We start from the raw sequence: 22392 nt of genomic DNA, 5'->3' as shown, positions 1-22392 counted from the left end.
ATTTTGAAGGAGAATACCACATCAAAGTGATGACGGTGCGAGTTCTAGCAAAGAAGAGGATGGAGTTAGTGTTGGATATAAAGGTGATGATGTTTGGCACAGAGTACAGGAAGATTTAGACAAGTATAGGCCTTGTTTGGACCCAAATTTCACAGTTAGAAATCCTAAAAGTAAAAGACCCCACAACATAAACGTTGACATTTGCAATGAACCAATTGATTTTTTTTTTTCACTGTTTATGGACGATGTAATATGGACCATTCTCCATTATAAAACCGATAGAGATATATGCTAGAGCACATCACAGATCACGGTTTGACTCCTAAGACGAGACGCAACTAAAGTCAGTTTAACAACACAATAGTATTATATAAGAGACGAAATTTCACATGATTTTACGTATTTGTTTTTATTTCATTTGTATAAAACAAGCAAAGTCTGTACTCAAAGTCAAAGTTCATTATCGTGAATTTATTTTTAGAAAATGACATGACATGCTATAAATGAAAGAGTACAAAAATGCTATTTTACATCACAAACCCATATATACATTTTTGGAAAGCTTATAACATGTAGAATATATGCTGAAAGGGGTCTTAATAGGCAGTTTAGTGAAAATTTCAAAGTTGTCTGATATGCTTTAACTTTAAAATACTTTCATTTGAAAGCCCTTGCCTTCATGATCATAAAACAGTTTAAACGGTGTTGACTAGTTAGAAAGTTATTGTGATTTTTCATTCCTAACATCCAGCCAATTTCAGGCCATTTTTAACATAAGAGTTTTTGTGACACCAAATTGCAACTTAACAACACAAATAACTAATACTCTTCAAAAAATGCATATATATATTTCTAAAAGTGTAATCCAACAATTTGTTGAGAATTTTACATAGAATTCACAAAACCACAAAACACCTCTATACAAAGTGAAATAAAAAATTGTTTTATACTTATAAGGCCTACAGGTGGGCTACAGGGTCATAAAAAATAACCTTAAAAAAAAGATAACCTGTAGTTGGCAAAGTGGGCAATATCTTTACTTCTAATGTCATATATATTTAAAACATATCATACATCATTCTCTTTGATATCTTCACTGCTCAAAATTATTAAAGAGTAAGCCAACTAATGGAGCAATTTCCCAATTTTAAGTCAAAGCGGAGAAAATTTGTACCCAGACCTGGAACATCTAATGGCAGATCTAGTCCTAGTCCTAGTACAAGCAACACTGACAGTGAAAATGTTTCTCAGTCTGTCATCGACGAATGGTCCACAAACCTGACCAACTATCCAGTGAACTGCCCCTTCACTGCCACCCCTGGCCTCCACATACCAGATGAAGCAACCATCCCTCTTGATATTTTCTTTTTGTTTTTCACAAACAACATTTTTAGACGGATCAAAGCAGAAACAAATACTTATGCAGCCAGTCAGATCCGTGCCAAGCAAACGCCACAGCAATCAAGACACAGCCTGTACAAACGCTGGAAAACTCTAACAATGCTGGATCTAAAGCAGTTTTTCGCAGTGCTTATCCATATGACTGTTGTCAAAAAGCCATCTATCAAGGACACATGGAGTAAGAACCCTCTTGTACACAGCAGTTATGCGTCAACAATGATGTCACGTGCCCGTTTCAGCGAGATGTTGGCGTTTCTTCATCTCAATGATAATGCCACATTCGTTCCAGTGGGTCAGGAGGGTCATGACCCTTTACATAAAATAAGGCCAATTTACGACCATCTCGAACTTACGTGCCAGGAACTTTACACTCCAAGGCAAGATATCTGTATCGACGAGGCCATGTGCCCCTGGAGGGGCAATATTCGTTACAGGGTTTATACGCGGAACAAGCTCGTAAAGTGGGGGGGTGAAACTATATGAATATGTGAAAGCAGAAATGGATATGTGTTCAATTTTGAAATTTACTTTGGCGAAAAGGGTGTTAGCAACAGACCAGTGGATGTAGTGAAACGTCTTCTTCAGCCTCTAGACGGACAAGGATTCATCGCCCACACGGAAAAATACTACACTTGTCCGTCGTTGAGCTTTGACCTCACCGGAACCGGAACAATGACTGTAGGCACAGCCAGGGCAAATCGTGTCGGTATGCCTCGTGAGCTGGTGAGTTCACAGCTCTGAGAGGGCGAGACGGCTTATCGCCGTAAAGGTGCTGTTGTTGCCGTAAAATGGAAGTACAAAAAAGACGTTCATGTTCTGACGACGGTTCACGACCCGAGAGTCATGATGCAGGTGACAACTCGGACAGGTCAAAAACCAAAACCTCTTGCTGTCCAGTCCTACATTCAACACATGGCTGGTGTTGACAAGAGTGATCAGATGATGAGTTACATGCCCCTCAACAGGAGAACAATGAAATGTTGGAAAAAACTCTTCCTTCATCTGGTCACTCTTGTCATCATTCAGTCACACATTCTCTTTGTTGAGGCTGAAAAAAGAGCGGGTCGTCCTTCCATCAAATTTCCCTACTTCATTCTTCATCTCAGAACAGAACTTACCGCCAGCTTCAACAAGCTGAGCAACCCACCCCACAAGTGCCACCACAATTACCGGACAGACTAAGTGGGAAACATTATATTTATCCACTTTCACCTACCCCTTCTGTCAACAAGCCAAGGCGTGACTGTAAAGTGTGTGGTGACAAACGACGTCAAGCTCGGGGAAATACTGTACCAATGAACAGGAAAAGGGTTGAAACCCATTACTGGTGTTCTGTGTGTGAAATATCTTTGTGCATAGGACAGTGTTTTGAGGATTACCATACCAAAGAAAATTACACAACATAAGTGAGATAGTCAGCCTTGAGGTAGGCTTATTTTTGGTCAACTCCACTGAGAACTCCTTGTCCTTTTTTTTATTTTTCAAAATTAATTATCACTTACATCTTTATGCTACTTCTCTGTACACACTCATGCTTCATTCTCCTGCACACAAACACACATTGCCACAACTATTTTGGGTAAGTTTATTCGAATTCTGCTTTGTCACATCATTTCCATTATGTTCCCAAAAAAATTTTCTGGGGGAAAATTTGTCCCAACTTCCTGTCTTATACATTTTTTTGTCATTCATTCTTCACAAAATGTGTTTATTGTGTCTGTTGGACTCATATCTTATGAAATAGCACCGAAAATTTCAAAGAAATAGCTGTTCATTTCAATTTTTTATGAATTTTCAAAAAGTGGGTGAAATGTGTGGTTCTCTGGGGCTTGGAGGCAAATCGGGGCGTGGTGCTCAGTGAGTTAAGATCCATTCATAAGTAAGGTCAATGTGATTTTTTAAAAATACAAGAAAAACACTAGTGCCCAGGGTTTGGTGGGCCGAAACGAGTCTAGTCTCAAGTGAGTTTTTAAAAAACCCAAAAACCAACAAAACTTCTTTATGACCATAAGTCGGCTCTCTGTCCTTATTTTTCAAAGTATTGTACACTGAACGAGCGCACTCACTAAACTGCCTAGTCTTATATATTCATAAGAAATAAACAGAGGGATATAAGGACACGTTTGTAAACAAAATAGTCTACCATTCATTGTCAATGTGATACAGTCACAGTCAACGAAACTGATTATTTTTTACCCGCAGTAACGTAAAAATATTCTTCAACTCATAAGCTTTCAGAAAATGTACAGTTACCAATATCGGTACCTCATTTGCTATCTTCTGTTGCTATTCTTTATTTTCTTATCTTTACTCAAACACCTTATATCAGCCTCAACACCACAGAACATTGTACTGGGCACTTTGAGGTTTAAAGAAAAGGCCATGACATGACTCCCATCCATCTCAAATACATGACACCACACAGGAAATATAATTGTATTTTGACTGATTGTTTCAAATGTACAATATAATTATGACAATTATTGCAAGACAAAGGCAGCAGATGCATAGCTGACAGACGAGTCATGGGTAGTTTCACACTGACTGGATTGGGCATACTTGAGAAACTTGAGCTGCATCGCCGTCCCATTGCTTGTGCGTCTGAAGTGATCTATTGCCTGAGAAGAGTTTTAAAAAATATGAGACAAAACATCTAATCTAGAGGGAACCACAACAAACCAGTGACACCCTAAAATACAAATAGTGGCATGGCTGAAGGCTAGTTAGCCAGCACAATAGCACAACTCTTTGTTTAGTTTCGTAAGAGTTTTACGGCGCTCATAACTGCACAACTGTTCAGGGTATAACAAGCACACACAGAGAGGTCTACAATTTAATAAGTCCACTCATACTCATGACAGCAAACTGACCACTTGTGCAATCAGCAATGTGAAGTGACAAATGTATAAGAGCTTTTTTCTACACTTCTTCACATTATCAACCATTTACCTACTTTAATATTTGCAATACACCCCACTGGCATGTGGTGTAGCGATCACATGCTTCCATTTTTCTCGCTAAAGATTAGAGTTCGATTCCCAAGTGGAGAAAAGTTCTATCAGGTATCTCAGTCTTTCTCCTGGGCCATTCTCCTCCAAGCCCTGCTAAATCAAAACTGTTGATGGGGTGTGTGAAAAGCAGCCACACTGATGTGAATTGCTACATACCCCCTACTTTGTGCTCTCTTTGTGGCTCACAATATTATGGAGAAAAATATTTTGTATTCCCTTTTTGAGTCACTACGGCTGCCCACGTATCTGCATATAACTTGGTAATCGACAAATAAAAATTAGTAATCCGGCTAAAAAATTCGTAATATGTTCATGGATAGTCCTCTTTCCTGGGATATGAATGACAGGGGTAGTAAGTTCAAGGATGAATATAACGTTAACAAAACCCTGGTGAAAGAGGTCTCAGCGTGCTCTTCATTGTCAGGGAAAAAAGGGAGGGGGCCGGGGGCTATTGCTTGTCTGCTTGGCTCTTGAAAAAAATAAAAGAAACCTACAGGACCTATTATGAGCTTTTGATCCTGGTTGTTCATCACAACACAACATGCCACCTGCAGAAGTTGATTGTTTCAAACAATGATCCAGTTTTGTTATTTACTCATTGGCCTAGGCCATCATCCAGTTATCCACAATACAAAATACAGGAATTTTTAAGCGCCTTGTCAAATTAATGTTTGCCTTACTCCTGGCTTTGGCGCAACTATTTTTCTAAGGGCAAAATGGCACTGAGTGACTGCAAGGGCTGTATACACAGAGGGTGTCAGATTTAGACAGTTGCACATGACATAGAGATGTAGACTGCCAGGGTTTGACTGCTTTACTTCCTTGTACACAGAGAGGGTGGTGATGCTTTTGGTGGCGAAACAGCAAATGATTTTGTACAAATTGAAATCAGGGGTGTTATAATCGTATTTCCATAAATTGACCCCAAAAAATGAAACTCATCCGTCAAATTTGTCATGACGGGCAGTTCTGAGTCACACATTGGGAAATAAAGTCAAACCTACTCCAACAGCCACCTGTCCAAAATAATCATCTGTACAAATTACAAATTCCCATTAAACTAAAAACTCTTAATTCACTGACACCATGAACAATCAACCTCAGATCCAATGAAAAAGCTTGCCCTGCAAAGCTTAGTCCTTTTTCTCCCCCGACATTTTTGTCTATACAACCGTGATCATTGCATGCATGCTGTGCATCATTTTTTGCAATGGCTTCATAGTGAAATGATGTCACAGTGTCAAAGGAGGAGTGGATCTGTATTTAACTCAATCCCCCTTAAGGCCCTATTCAGAAAATCACCCCTCTCCCTAATACATGGGGCACAACCCTGAACACATGTAGACATTTTTAAAACTTTGAATTCAAAATCAACCACATGATAAAAATATCAAATAAACCTAAACATAGACAAAAGTAAAAAGTTTTGATTCGTATAGTAGCCAGTGTTTCTAAGCCTATCCTTGCCTTCTGACTCAACAACTAGGTTTTTTCAGTTAGGGGGTGAGGGCTATTTTCAGACCAGAGCCTGAGGAGGGATTGAATTAAAAAAACACAACATATTTCTTACATTGAGGAGGACCCCGATGGGGTGACGACCACATATCGTGTTATGGAATGTCTGAAGATAATTCGTGAAGGCAGGGGGGTCCATCTTTTCAATAATATCCATGCCCTGGAAACAAAAATTCAGAGAAAAACAGCAATGAATCACCATGTCATCCCTTTCATCTTCAACTTCAATGCCACAAGTAAGATAAAATCTTAGAATTAAAGCTTCCGTTCACATCCACAAGCAAGTCTACAAAACCTTGGCCTTGCCGGAAAAAAGGAACTGCCTACTTTTAAAGTAAATTAAAGTAATTAAAATCACCCAAAATATCCTGTGTATACTGAAAGTATTAATGACTAACCTTTGACCAAACAAAATAACCTTCTCTGCAAGCAGCCCTTACTGATGCCTGCTGGTAGGCCGATATATTCTTCCTGAAACAAACCCTAAGGTAACTACCTGCACCCCTGTTTAAGCAACTAATGAGCGGTCTACTCAGAGGTCATAACAGCTAAATTGAAAGACAGGCCCATTAGAACAGTTTGATGCAAGGTTACTGTTAAAAGCGCGGAGGTGCCCCCCTCCCCCCCCCTTCATTTCAAGCTTAAGTCGGATTAAAATACGCTCAAATCTTGGTTAAGCTTGAGACTTAAAATCTGGCAAAGTCCTTTCCACTAGAAAAGAGAAAAGTAGCAAGCATCAGAAAGACAAAATGAGGAACACGATAGACCATTCTAGAAAGGACACAGAAGTGAAAATGATGAACCAAAAGAACCCCCAAACAACCAAAATCAAAACCAAAACAAAACACAATCAAATATTTCAAATGATGGATCACTCTAATTTTAGAAAATGTATATATGTTTATAATTTATAGGTCTACCTTCTTATAGTTTGACTTAACCGTTCCAGTGCTGAGGAGTTTCTAATTATATTTGTAAAGGCAAGACAAAATGTGAGGTGTGCTGACACAATGAGTTACTTCTCGCAACCCATGAATGGAGATATTGGCCCAAAATTGACACAAAGGTCATATTTATAGATTAAAAACCAATGCCATTCTCTTCAAGTTGTAACGTTTCTTTTATCGTTTTATATTAAAAAATTGTACAAACTCAACCTATAAAATTGACCTGTATCTAATTCCATTGCGTAAAATCCGAGAAGTAACTCATTTTGTCCGCATACCTCACAAATTTTAATCAAGAGAGATTCAAACAAATCCCTAGTATATTTCCCCTTATTAAGAAAATAGAAACAAGTTGCAAGTGCCTCTTCAAAAAATTATCCTCTTTATATATAAACTCTTTATCTCTTCGAGGGGGGTAAACCCACTATGCCGTGGCCTTTTTTGGAACTAAATATAAAAATGACGAAAACGTCACTAAATTTGTTATGAAATCAAAACAAGTGAACCTATTTTGATAGTTCTTCATCTAAAGAATAAAATCCTGCAAAAAAAAAAAAGAAAAAAAAAAAAAAAGAAGACCTGTTTTCGGAAAGTCATTCGATGTCAAAGTCATCATAAAGGAATGAGTCCGAGCCACTGCCTGCGGCTCACTGGCACAGTAGTTCCGACCATGAGCCGCTGGGAGCTGCTTGCCAGAGATAAAGAGTCAACCGGTAGGAAAATTGTCAGTGAACCAGTTTGAGAGAACACAAATGAACATAGACCTATAGTTCAACACAGCAGTGAAGAGGTTAATTTCTAACATTTCTGAAGACCCATCAATAATTCTTATAATCACCCCCACACACCAGGTGGTTACTATCAATAATTAGTGGATAAAAGGCGCCCATATACAAAGCTACACGAGGATCATGCTACAAGTATACTCACCATCTTGTCCAGTGCCTCAATAGATTGCCAAATCCTTCCTCGAGACTTTTCGTAATAAGTATAGCTGAACCGTTTACCTTTAGGAAGAGACCAGATTATATCAGTAACCAGCAGGAAGGCACACAGACATGAAACACTGTGACTCCCAACACAAGAAGAGTAGTAATAATAATTACTTTGAAAAATCAGTGGAGACCCTCTGCCAGAAAGTTGAAAGTGTGAGTATCCAGCATTTTGGAAAATGAGCGAAAAGGAGGATATTTAAGGTCTGAAATAAACATGTTAATCTGGAAGTCTAAAGAGTCTGGAAGAATAAATAACCTAGCAGTAAATGTGTATTTTTAACCTTGTCTGTTAAGGTCTTAACTCTTAACTCTTTCCAGACGTATCGCCGATATATTGGCGCGAGTCCACACCCCTTACGGACGTATCGCCGATGTATCTGCTGTGATAGGGTGCCTCAGTATTGTTTCGCTTTAACACGATCCGACTTTTACAATTACTTTTTATTGTTATTGAAAAACTCGGAAAGGATTTAGGAAACGAAAGCATCTAGTTTCACTTTGTCAAAGCATGGGTTTGGGGAAAAATGAGAGAATTAGTTCTTACGGTCTTGCATCAACAAAACGATGTAACCGGACACAGTATAATTATATGATAACTCAAACAAAAATTGGAATATTGCTTTCAAATAAAAATCTGCGCATTTCAGAAATTTATGAATTATGCTCTTGGCCTGTATATGATAAGATAGCTATGCTGATTCGCTTTCACATGTTTGGGGAATGTAATCTTTACCGTCAAAAATTATTTTTCTCATCACCATTTCTAACCCTTCTAATGCATACTTAAGTTCAATATTAATCCTTTTTTCACATTGGGATGTATTCCTCATTCAATTTCCTTCAATTTGATATATCATACGTTACGTTTTGGGTGATGGTCATGCTTCTATGAGGTTATTTTGTACACCACCTGCATAGCCAAAGCGAGCCACAAGTTAATTATGTCTGGACTAAAAAAAAAACCATGTCTGGAAAGAGTTAACTTCCTCTTTCACCATTAATCCCTACGAATTGAATCCTTAGCATGAAAGTCAGAAAACGGACACTGAACCACGAATAAAAAGAATGCAGGTCACTATTCCATGGTAAAGGTTTGTAGCTCATAGGAGCCTGAGAAGTGTCTCCATTAAAATTCTTAAAGTACTGAATAAGATACAAATGAAAACCATTCTCCCACAAAATCCTAATCAATGCAAAATTTATGTTAAAAGAAGAATAAAGGACTCAATTTTGAATCTGTACTGTCTCCATGCTAAAGGATATATGCAAGTGAGGAAACATACATGAAAAAAAGGTTTAAAAAAACTAATTAGGAGGTCATTTTACAATAAGCACAACCAACAACTTCAGAAGTTCTCATTCACCAGTCACGAAAACAGCAAAGGGCTAAAAAAAATGGGGACATTTTGTAGGATTGTGTAATACATGGATAATCAACGCTAATCGTATGGAATAACCTCTCCATTTCAATACCCAGGGCTTTAATTCAAATAAATCCTCCAACCAACTGCCACTTAAAATTCAGGAGAGCTTTCTACTTTCTTCACCAGCAGCCAAAGAATTCACAAATCAATATAACTTTCAGAAATGTACACCTACACAGAAAACTGCTGTGTAAAAACAAATTTAAGTTCTTTCTCAAATCCATTATTTGCATATTTTGACAGACAAATTAACTCTTCCTTTAAAAAAAGGAAGAAAGGCCCCATATTTTGAAACATTTTATGGGGTTTTTTTTCTGATCTTGCTTTTTGTTCTTGTTAGTTTTGCTAAAGAAAAATCTCAATTGTGTATCCTTGCTTTCACCACCAACACTACTGAACATGCCAACTCTGATTGTGATATGGGCATATGATTTGTTAGTAAAAAAGAGATGTGTAATTCACCCATGTGACAGCTCTAAATGTGCTCTGATGTTGAAGGACCATATGGTACAGTCTAGCAATATTTTAGCAAACATACATAGTGAAACAAGCACTTAGCGAACAGATTTTTCAGATCTCGAATTTCTCATGACATACATGTGTATTCTTTGTATTTTAAACACGTACATGTATAGCAAAGTTTACATGTAACAAAGAGAAATGTTCAATCAGCCGAGTTGGGTATGTGCGTGCTAGACTGTTCATATTTGTACTATGGCTGGCCACATTGTGATGTGTAACTTGAACTTAACAAACAAATGAGCAGTACAAACCCCAGTGGCAAAAATCAGAGGAAATCACAAAAAGATTCTCTGGATCACCCAAGTAGGGGCTGAGCAGTTGTCCATATTTGGCTTCTTTCTCAGGGGTCAAGGATCCCACAAGGATAGGCACAATAGTAAAGTGTTCCCTTCGGCTACAGCAGTAGAATAAAAAAAAAGACAAATTCAGTGAGTACACAATAACAATACAATTCTTGTAAGGTTTAGTAAATGCAAAACTATGGCATTGGACGGAGATTAAACATTTCTTATGGACACAATTAGCCACAAAAAAAACCTATAAAATAAAGAGAGTGTGATTTCATCTTGTTTAATTGATCCAACTACCCTCCGAGTTCGAGTCCTTTCAGCCTGTTTAACTCTCTGACTGTCAAAGGTTTAAATCCCAATTTCTACCCTAGCTGCTGGCATTTTAGTGGTGTTTCAAAACATTCACTGTCAGATAACTATTGAAAGTAGACACATTTTTATTTTTCAGTATTTATCATTTTCATATAAAGATTGTTTCACTGAGATGAAAACAGATTTGCAATAGGTGTTTCTTACGGTCGGGGGGTGGTCGCTTGGAAAACCACGTGGCTGGTCTGTCGTCTCTATGACTAGACCTATATCTCCAACAGTTTCCTCTTAGGCTATCTGTTCCCGACGTTTATAGTGCAAATCATTACATTGAGTAAGTCTTTCATCCCCCCCCCCCCCCCACCCCATTCAACGCCGTTGTATTCTTAACCCCGGTCGGGGAATCCTTCACAAAACAGTCTGGTGTCGTCACATTATCTACCAAAATGACCCCCTCCTCCAAGGGAGATCACTAGAGTAATATCGAATTGAGATGACTGCATCCCTTCCTCCCCTTGCTAAGGTTCATGTAAACGCACACTCCGTATAAACACACGCTAAGGAGCCCTCCCGAGCACCGTGCATATAGGCGGAGACTACTGTAATCATTTTTGAAGAAAAGAAGGCATTTACTATTATTCTAAGCTGAGAATATCCAAAGTCATGAGCATAGTCTGAACAAAACAATTTTTCGCAGACCACAAAGGATAAAATGGAACAGGCTAAAAATCTGGCATACCTCTCCATAACTTTTGCAATATAGGGCAAGTGCATCTCTATACTGTGTTCTGCTTCATCAGTGTTCAGCGACATTGTGTCAAAAGCTCCAGTTGAATATAACTCTTTATAGACTGTGGATCAGTAATGACAAAAATATTTTTTAAAGAACACTAAGGTTGAGCTAAAGTTGAATTAAGAAAAACTAATCTCTTTTTAACTTTAGGAAGAGTTTTACGGCACTTGAAACAATAAATATTCCCAAATTAAAATTGTTCCCACGCTTTCTACATGTGATGGCAAAGAGCTTTAAACTACAGGTATTCTAACCAAGAAACAGGGACAATGATTTTGTGTTACCGCCACTAAAGACCCACAGACTGTTCTGTTTTACTGCCACTGTATAGATTTTAAAAAACCAGCAGCAAAATATATGATCATCTTAAATGAGTTCTAAACACTTACCTCTCTGATCAATGGTCAAATCATACAACGGTGTCTTATACGTCTCTGTTCCTGACAACGCACAGTTAGACATGCGAACATGGTGGGACGGTCCAAGAATAAACACCCTCTTCCTGCAATACCAGAAGACAATTGAAAATTAAAATCATTAACCTTTTGCCACTCGGAGGCGCCGATGTGCACCGTCATCGCTAACACCCGTAGTCGCCGATGTGCGCCGATTGCCCTTTATTGTCGTGTTTATTTGGTAAAAATCGATCGAAGCACGCAAGAGCGGCGATTTTTAAAATTTCGTGCTTTTTAGAGACCTAAATCTAACTTCGTGGATGAAATTTTGCGTCGCTACAGGCACTGTATACGATGGAGACTTATAATTGGGATTTAAATGCCGATATCGTCGACCAAGGGGCTAGATCTAGTGCTAGTAGTACAAGTAGTCACTCGGACACTCAGTCGTGAGAGAGAGAGAGAGAGAGCGAGAACTATAGTAGGAGAGCGAACACGATGTCACAGGTCTAGATCTAGGCTCAAGGGGAGGGGAACAACTATGATAGTGATGTTGATGGTGAGATCGTTGCTGGAGGTGATGATTTAGAAGACTCTGATGAAGAAGATAGGCCTAGCACCCACAGCACTTTAGCTAGATCTAGTACTACTAGCTGCACTACGACATAAAAAAGGGAGGAGCAACACTGGGACTGTGGGCTCTGTCAAAACAAATCTTTTAGAGCATGTTGTGATCAGGATACATGGTAAAAAGGGGTCGTGCCACTACTGTGTAAAGACCAGAAACTTTACAAAGCTTGGCAGAGGGAGTGAGACAGTGACAGGATGCAATTTGGGCCAGGTTAGTGTTTGCAAAAGGCTGTGCTGGGTAAAACATCATGAACTTCTGCGGGCATAAAAAGCGGGTTGTGTCTTTTGGGTTTGTTTTTTTCACTTCAGAATTTTTTTTTTTACCTAACACACAATGATTTTTCATACAGAACCATACATTTTCTTGTAGTTGTAGTTTATTCATTTATCTGTGCTCTGACACCTAAACTGTCATTTTAGACTCGTCCTCTGATTTTTTATGATTTTTAAAAATACAGACCTACCACTCTATGAAACCTCAAAATCAGGATCTCACGGAGAAAAAATCGGGATTTGGTGAAAAAAATCGGGATCAACAGCAAATCACCCAGGTGACTGCCAAAGCTGACTTAAAAATTTTCCAGGGGTGTCCATAAATTCCTTGGCCTTTATGCCCTCTGTGTGTCTTCGTTTGTTTGCGTGCGTGCGTGCGTGTGTGTGCGTGCATACGTGCGAGTTACCATTATTTTTTTTGTAAATCCTGAAGCATCCCTTCAAGCACTCCTAGTCCAAGTGTCTATACCCCCCCCCCTACCAATAAGTCCCGAAATACATGAACTTCAGTTGACCCCGTCAACGGACGGTGCCCAACACGTAGAACTCACACGGCGATATGTCACGTGACGCGAATGCGCGATTGAAACAATTTTACTGACGGGTCTGACTAACTGCGCGTTCACACAAAACACTCGGATGAGCGACAGTCGTTCTACTTCTAGGATAACGACCGACCAAATGTACCAACAAATCTCTTATCCCTCATGTGTTCAGACAAAAGCAACGACAACAGCCGTATGTTAGTCTTGTCAGCGTAGTTACATGTAGTTGTGTAAGGGTTAGAAAGACTGTCGCTCATCCGAGTGTTTGATGTGAACGCGCAGTTACCAGACCTCAGACAAGGCTTGTTTTGAAAGTAACAGCGGAACTACGAATATTATCGATTATTAAATGTCCCAAATTGTAACAGTTACCAGGCTATCATCGGAGAATTCTGAGTGCGGGTAAAGATCACACACAACTTGGGGCGAGTCAACTACTAAATGCGGCATCGATATTTCGGGAAATAGTGCTCCGAGTTCCCACTGACAAAAAGTTCAGCGGGTGCTTCCCGCATAAAGGAGAAGGCAGAGTAAGTTTTTAGACAGATCCGGCACAACAGCAGACTGGGACAAAAAATCAGGATACACGCAATCGAAATCGGGAAAATCGGGATGCTTGAGATTTGGGGCAAAAAATCAAGATATCCTGACTAAATCGGGATGAGTGGCAGGTCTGAAAATAATATAGTCATGCAGTCTAAGCGGAGTTAGGTCCCTTTTGCCAGAATTTCAGCCTTGTTGGGCAGGGATAGCTCTGAGGGTGAAAGGGTTAAAAGCATAAAACATAAAATATCTAAATTGAAACAGAAAACCCTCAAACATAAAGATATAAATTGCAAAACACATGGTTAACGAGAAAGAAAGGAACTAGGTTTACAGATTTATATTTTTTCCCAAGAAGTGTTGGGCTACAAGCAGTGAATCGAAGTTGCTTTGCTTATTGACAACAAATGAAAATCTCGAAGACTCAATTTTTGTGGGGGGGGGTTAATGCTTTACGGTGCTCGTAACTGCATAAGGCCATATGAGCACGCGGGATACAAACGTTTTCAGTTGGCAAGAAATCTTGAATTTTGCCTAGGTGGTGGCCAAAGCCTACTGCTATCGATTTTGGACCTCCAAGGGATCTCTAACGTGCGCAACTCGCAAATGCAACCTCCGAGATTTTTTGCCATTATCTGAGAAGGCTAGGTGTAGATCTTCCCTACCATAAGATCAGGGGTGTGGCTGAAAGATAGTTGTGAGAATGAGCCAAGGAGTAGCAGTAAAAAGACTGCAGAAAGAGTCAGGAGCCCAGAGGAGGGGGCAAAGGAAGTGGGGGCAGAAAGTGGAGATGAAATTAGATGACAGAACATTGTTAGAGAGCAGGAAAGGACTGGAAAGGAGAAAATTTATAGAGAAAAAAATTTTCCTTTGCTATCCGGATTCAAACCCGGGACCTATCGAATGAGAGGCGAACATCTTAACCTCTAGACCACGAAAGCCCCCTTTATTTGAATAGGAACAGACTATGTCACCGTGCACATATTATGATCACGCCACATGTAGTTGTGAGCGTCGTAAAACTCTTACCAAGCTAAAAGACTATGTCAGGTATGTGAATAAGTCGTCATGTTTTCAAAGATTTTGGCGAAGGTTCACAAATAATGTTCCCTTGGAACGAGTTACTATAACAACATGTCACAAGGAGTCAAGGAGGGCAGATAACTATTACGTTGAGTATCCACCACAGCTTTGGGTGGCTTTCACAGTCCCAAGTTGTAACATTACATACTTCCAACTTTAGTACAGAACTTACTACACTTTATTAAGAAAGTACACTTAATCAATAACAGTATTCCCATTAGGTAGATATTACTATTTAATAATCAAATTCAAACCTTTTGCAATCTAATAGGAACAGTCATACTAAACAACATACTTACACAGTGTTTGGGTCCACTTGACGGTACGCAAAGGCCCCACAAGCCCCACAGAAGAAATATCCAGCATGACTATGTAATTGAAAAAAAAAGGAGTGTGTAAGTGGGTAAATCTACACGATGTAGAAAAAGAATTTTTTTTTTTTTTAAACATACAGGAATTGGATAAAAATAAGCAACCTTTAAACTACACACCTTCCTTTTCCACTTTTAGAGGTGACTTTAAAAAATGCTGGTATCAGAAATAGTCAGAGGGCTTAATTTATTAGAAAAATACATCATACATTATATTATATTCCTAAAGGGTTTACAATTTCAAAGATTCTATGCTTTCAAACTTTACAACAGCAACGCAAATTGAATATCTTACGGTGCAATGATTGCCCTTGCTGGCTTCATGTTGTCCGAGGCCTTTGAGAGCCAATTTTCCAACTGCGCGTTCAGCTCTGCTCCTGGAAACAGAATTTACAAAGACACTCAGGCGCATGTCCTAGAAAACTTTAAAACTGCTTATTCTTACCTTTATTTTTGCTTCAACATTTTTTGTGATTGGAAAAATTTTAAGAGGATTTATATCTTATTTTACAGAAGAAATTCTATAAACGACAGATTCCTATACCACACTGAGAACAATCATCCAGTTTGGTACATTTTATTCACGCTTGGTGGACCCAGTATAAGAAGAAAGATTCACCCCTCAGATTTCCTGATTCAGTACTAAATATGGTTTCCTGAGACTGTATTGCATGCAGTCAAACTTGTCCACCAAGAAAACCACCCATTTTCAGGACAAAAGTGGTTGTTTTAGGTGGACGTGTTGGACTACGTAATTATAAAATGAAAAAAAACAAACAAATGCTAAGAACACTTGGAAGATGTAAAGTTTTGTCCTCTTCTTGTCAACTGGATACCAGAGACAGGCGCCCCTTGATCCCACCACACATGGGATGACCATCTGGAACAAACCCCCCCTCCAATATTGGGATTTATTCTTCTTTGACACCTGTCTCAAGTTCAGATATTCTTAATTCTATATATATACTTTTCTTGTTCTTTTTTATAACTGTTTTACACAAACTTCTACTACATATTCTGTGGAAAGCTGGCAGATGCTCTGGTGTGGTTTACTCCTTCTTCCTTCCACATCTCTCCTCCTTCTGTTTAGTATGTTACTCTCTTGTAACACCTCTTATCTTCCCTGCACTTATAAGATGACCTAATTCTTTTGCAAATGCCATAAAACTTTTTTAAAAAATTTTTAGAGCCATCACACATTATCAGTTTTTGAAACATTTGATGTTTGTCAACAGTCAAAAGGCCCAGTGGCATCGAGCAGTAATTTATATTTCTTTTCAAAATTATCTCATTGGCCTAGGCTGTCACCCACAACATAAAAGCGCAGGCAATTTGCAACACCTTGTCAAACAAATGTTTGGCCTCATACTGCTGGCTTTGGTGCAACTAATGTTGTTCCAAGAGCAAAGTGGCATGGAATGACTACAAAGGCTCTAAGCACAGAAAGTAAAAAGTGATTTAATACTTTTAAAGTTAGCTGCACCTGACGCACAAGACAATGTCAGTCTGATTGTTTTCCTTACATATTCGACGGGAAGATGAAGATGGGACGGGGTAGCAAAACGGCGAGTGAGTTTTTAAAAAATCGGAATTAAGGGTGAAAAGGTAAAGACCACACTCACAGCATTCAGATAAATATGGGGGGAAAAAACGGTTGCTGACAGTTAGAAAGTACACAGTAATTCTCCATTGTAGGGGCTTTACGTTTCCACTGGCACAGTATTATTACGTACAAATTTAGGAGGTGGGCTGCCTTGGCCCTGACTGTCAGTGGTAAACCTGTGCTGAGCTGGATAAACATACCTTTGCAGTACTTGAGATACAGACAGGAGCAAATGAAGTCTCAATATAACGTTTCTCTTGGGTCCTCTGTGCATACAACACAATAGTGAGTCTATGGTATGATATTAGAGATGGTTGTAGTTCTCCATCCCTTTCAACACTGTCAAAAACTTTTTTCTTCAATGCGACTGAGCAAAATTTGGCTGCAAACAATGAAAAGTTACTACAAAACCAAAACGCATCTACTTTGTAGCCGAGTTTGTTACGAGCTTGTTCGTTTTAGTTAGTTTTAGTAAGCGTTTTACGACACTTGCAACACAATAAGGTCATATTATAAGAGCTGATGACTAGGTGCTACAAGAGAATAACAAATACAAAAAAGAAGGAGGGGAGATAAAGACGATAGATTTTGATAGGAAAGAAGAAGCAAACCATACCAGAGCACTCGCCAACCACCCACTTAGTAGGCCTAAGGTTTGACAGCGCTCGCAACTGCATCAGGTCATATAGCGCCAAGGGGTGGACGTTAACAGTGAAGTCTAAACGGGGAATCAGGCTTACTCTCCTTACCTCTCTAGCCTCAACAGCACAAGGTCTGCTTCGACTATCAAGGCACCCTGGAAATAGCAGTTCACAGGAGAGTGACAAACATACAAAAGAAGAGGAAAACTGACGATAGTAAGGATGAAGAAAGAAAAACCAGCTGTTCCCCCTATGTTGTTCCGGCACAGTATGAGCTTGGATAAATTCTTTTAAAAATAATAATTTTCAAGTTGTAACAGTTCTGCCAAATTTCCAATTTTGAGCTTCTTTTTATTCCCCGGATTTCTCCTGTTTATTTTCATTTTGATCCATTTCCATGTCATGGTGTTTTCTCAACCAGGAATTCTGAAAACAAAATTCCTGGCTTTTTTTCCACTTTCCTGATTGTGGAAACCCTAAACTGAGCCCCCCAGAACAGCGCATCTGCATGTGGGTGTGAAAGTAAAATTTTGCCCAAAATGGAAGATTTCTAGAATGGAATAATTTTTTTCCAGCTCCCTTGAGATTCCATCTTGGACAGTTTCAACTACTGTGGTAGCCTGTAGTACAGGCTCAAATTCAGTTAGGGTAAATTTTTACTTTCACTCCAGCACACAGAGATGCACTGCTTTGGGGGGTCAAAGAGGAGATCATCACAAACATGGCCAGTGAAACTGTAGCTTTGTTTTTGTACCATAGGTGTTTTACAGCACTATCGGCTCAGATTTGGTCAAAATAAAATGGTCACAAATCATCAATAGGGTAACTTTTTACTGTCAATCCCACAAACAGATGCACACCTTTGGAGGGTCAAACTGCAGTATTTTTTAGCTGCAGATCACACACACAAGGCCACTAAAATTGTCGATTTTTGTTTGATTAGGTGTTACAGCACTATCCGCTTAGATTTCGTCATAAAACTGTCGCAAAACAACTATTTTCAAGAAAATTTAGAATCACTGCAAAACATCAAATTATGGCGAAAAACGGGTGTATGCTCCACACCCTCACCCTGTAACCCCCCAGATTTTTCTTTCCATCAGGAGGGCATATATGCCCCCTCAACCCAACCTCCCCTCTGAGACCTCTCTCCAAATCACAGAAATTAATTTACAATGCACTATTTCTCCGAACGTTCGGGAAAATAAAGCTGGGCACTATTTCTCCGAACGTTCGGGAAAATAAAGCTGGGCACTATTTCTCTGAACACTGTGAAATTAAAGCTGGGCACTATTTCTCCGAACACTCTGAAATCACATCCTTTCCCGCAAATTTCGGATATTATATAGATCTATAATTATAGTATAGGCCTACCAAAGATTGTTTGTATACAATATGATTCAATCGGTCCAAAAAATGTCCGCAGTAAATATTTGTATAAAGAAATGCTACAGTTCCAAGCAGTTTTTCGCTACATATATGACGTGTTGCCTATGAAGGGTGCTGCTCTTAAACCTAATGAATGTGTTGTGTTCACTCGGGTGCTGTCTAGATCTAGATCTAGATCTACGGAGGGTTATTGATAATGACACATAGAACTAGCATCTGCGTTTGTCGCGGCCGCAACCAATCAATTGTGGCTCGATTTTTGGGCATTTTTTGGTCCCCGAATCGGGGAATAAAAGTCAAATTTAAAATTTTTTTAAATGAAAGAAACCGAACCTCTTTACTTTTGAAAGAAAGTTCACTTAGCTTCACTTTGTCTTTCTCACTTGTTGTCACCACGTTGATTTGTTGAATACGTTACAGTTACTTTTATTTTTCCCTCTTTGTGGTGTTTTATTTTGTTAGTGTGTATTTTTTTCTTTCTTGTTATTGTTCTGATGTGTTGTTTTTTTATCAGTTTTTTTTTTGTTGGGGAAAAAGGGTGGGAGGGGGGGGGGGGTGCGGATGTTGTATAGTGTAACATCATTTAATTTTATGTTCCTACTTTCATTAGATTCTAAATACATATACATGTATACAGATTTAAATGTGTTATGTTAGAGCGTTCGTTCCACCAAACCCGATTAGATCTACGTGTACTGACTCTGGCAGGCCCCTTAATGTGTGTGATTCCATAATTTACATGTAATATCATGTACTTTGTTTTAAAATTGCACACATTTAGGGTTAAAACAGCCAATCTTCTTCGGACAGGTGGACTCACGCCCTTATTTGTTAATTTTTGTGGTTGTTTATGGGCTGTTCTAATTTTGATTTCATTCTGTCGTGAAACCTTTCTTTTTCCCGTTTTTACACTCATCTAAAAATCTCTAGACTAGCTCTTGAAAACTGAAATATATATAGACCTAAAAATTTGCTCCTGTGTGTGTGTGTGTGTGCGTGTGTGTGTGTGTGTGTGTGTGTGTGTGTGTGCATGTGTCTGTGTGTGGTAGTAAGTGTGTAAGTGGAGAGTGAGGAGCGTGTGTGTGTTTGTTTTTTCGGGCTTTATTTCAGCCTTTATTCAGTAACAGTTCAAAGTATACAAAAATAGAAACACAGGATCCATTCACTCCAGGGCTCATGAGTCGTTCCTCTCTTTCATTCATTCATTCAATTCCCGTGTTCTCTCCCGCGGCTCATCCCCGTCCGCATGACTTTCACACCCCACCCCCTCACTCCAGGCACACACAAAGAAAATCTCACTCATTCCCTTGCACCCTGCGAACCATGGACAATAATATTAGCAAAAACCTGCCGTAGCCGCATTCCTTTCGTTCGTGCGCTGTGGACCAGGCCAGGGGGGTCGGTGTCGTCGCCTTGTAGTTGTAGTTGCTGTCGCCTGTGATACACTCGTACATTCTTCCTTTCACCTGCTCAGTCACTCACACTGTCTCTCCATCCACAGCTCAGCTCGTCATACGTTCAAAAGTTGCCCACTAATCATGTTTAGTTAGTGTGTGTATAAGTTTGTGTGTGTACATGTGCATGATGGTGGTGGGTATGTGGTGGGTGTTACTGAAGGTTGTCTGTAGGCGGGCTTGCCATGCCATGCGGTGTTCGTTCCCAGACCAGAGGCAGAATGAAAGTTGGCGCTGAACTCTCGCAATAAACAGGCTAGGCAAAAAATCACGAGACCGGAAGCCGGAAACCGTTCGGAGAAATAAAGATCGGCACTATTTCTCCGAACGTTCGGAGAAATAGTCACTTCGTATTTTTTATTCTTGGAGGGAGGCCAAGTGTGAGTTCAAATATTAAAAACCATTGCCAATGGGCATACAGTCGAACCTACCTTAACGGAAACCTGTCTTAACGGAATCTCCCTGCTCCCCCTTGATATTTCTTCTTTTTAAACCTGTATAAAATGGAAACCTGTCCAACATGGAAACAGAAAGAAAAATCCGCTCCCTTCCGAGGGTTTCACCTGTCTAAGATGGAAAATATTTAGCCCGCTCAGCACTGATTTGAAACAAAACTCGCTAGATCTAGTTTGGTTCTGTCGGCTCTAAACTTAACTGCTGCTGGGCGAGGAAGGGGAGTAGGGGTGCAATTTGGTGGTAGATGTTACCCCATCATGTGAACCCTGAGCGATGCTGATGGTCAGGGTAGTGAGGGTGTGAAATCTCATGACTGCCCGTAAGCGTGCTCGAGTACCGAGCTACTACCGAAACTTTCTTTTATAGATCGAGCCAGAAGCCAGAGGTGTGAAATTAGACTGACCAATGCCTGCCGCCCGGATCGTACGGCCAGCCGAGGAAAGAGTTCCTCGAATCGTTGTTACATGATGGCAGTGAGGGGTGGCATTGGTTGACTGTGCTCGTTACACCGATGGGAGGGGGCTAAGGGTAGAAGCAAAGGAGATGTTCAAACGTTTCTGTTTTGAATAGGTCAAATAGTGGTCCTATGAAAGGCAAGCAGAGGTGGTAATTGGACAAGTAAGACTGATGCATGTCATAGCAATGGAGAGGAGTGAAGTTTTGACCACTGCTTGCAGATCGGAGCGATCCTTGATCCCACTGGCTGGGCCATTGAACCCCCCCCACACACACACATTTTTCCATCTCACCTAAACTTCTCCAGGGCCCAGATCACGTTATGGCTCTGCCTGGTATTCTGCCTATAGGCCTACTTGGTCCTTGATCTAGATCTAGATCTAGACTTCTATGACTATGACATGACAAATTTGCCAATCTAAATCTTCTAGATCTAATCTAGATCTAGATTCTAGATCTAGAATTCTAGATCTAGAAATCTAGATCTACAAATATAAATTTGTTTCATGTCAAAGATGGACATTTTCTTTGCCAGAGCCAACATTATTAAAATAAGTTGAGGAAGGGAATTACTTACCAGAGTCGCTATACCAGCTTCCAGCATGGCTAGCCTTCCTAACTTTACCGTGCCTTGACATTGTTTTCCCGATTTTGCAAGTTTTCGAAGAGTACGCTGTATCAAAACATCAAGGTACAATCGGCTCAAAATTCCTTTGTTGTTGCTTCTGCTGGGTGAGCGAGTGTCAGTGAGTGACATCCAGATTTTGTATCCCATTGCTCGTTTCGTTGTCAAACCCGCTAAACCAAGCATCCGTAATTTTTTTGGTTGGAAGTTAGCCTAGGTGAGAGTATTCAGGCCTTTGCTTATTAAATCAATGCGGTACCAGACTGCACTGACAGAAACACATCGCTGAATTTATCGTTATTTTTGTTAGAAAAAACGAAAGTAAGATACATACACTTACTACAGAGAGACAGTTTAACAAAATAATAATAACCCGACAGAGGCGCCACCCATTGTTGCCAAGACGAATCTGCTAATTAGTATGAGGTAGATCCATAGATCTATAGGCTTTATAGGCCCCTATCGTCGAAAAGGTAGGCTACACCAATCAATTAAAACTGAATATTTTATGGTTCACATTGGCCAACTTCCTGCCTTCAGCTATGTATGAGGGTGATATTATTGTTTTTAACGATGCTACTATTTCCTAATTACCAGTGAATTTACACCATTCCTGCCACCAAAAGGTTTACTTTTAATAGGCCTACTAGGTTGAATGTAAAATTTTGTAAATGGGGTAGTTCAAGGGGACCGGGGGGGGGGGCTTAGCAAAGCGGTAAAT

General features: G+C 39.7%; 1 protein-coding gene across 1 annotated transcript; it reads right to left on the bottom strand.

Annotated features, from left to right (window-relative positions):
• Nucleotides 1–388: 388 nt before the first annotated feature.
• Nucleotides 389–21814, bottom strand: LOC101845331 (protein MEMO1). Its single transcript, XM_005099654.3, has 9 exons — nucleotides 21624–21814; nucleotides 15343–15424; nucleotides 14976–15044; nucleotides 11597–11709; nucleotides 11154–11265; nucleotides 10067–10209; nucleotides 7805–7881; nucleotides 5983–6087; nucleotides 389–4019 (listed from the first exon to the last, which is right to left on the bottom strand). Exons 1-9 carry the CDS (start codon nucleotides 21682–21684, stop codon nucleotides 3882–3884), a joined length of 900 nt encoding a protein of 299 aa, XP_005099711.1. The 5' UTR covers nucleotides 21685–21814; the 3' UTR covers nucleotides 389–3881.
• Between the last annotated feature and the right edge of the window lie 578 nt (nucleotides 21815–22392).

The sequence above is a fragment of the Aplysia californica genome, unplaced genomic scaffold, assembly GCF_000002075.1.
Source record: "Aplysia californica isolate F4 #8 unplaced genomic scaffold, AplCal3.0 scaffold00221, whole genome shotgun sequence".
NCBI classification, from domain to species: domain Eukaryota; kingdom Metazoa; phylum Mollusca; class Gastropoda; order Aplysiida; family Aplysiidae; genus Aplysia; species Aplysia californica.
This window is presented reverse-complemented; position numbering and strand designations above follow the sequence as displayed.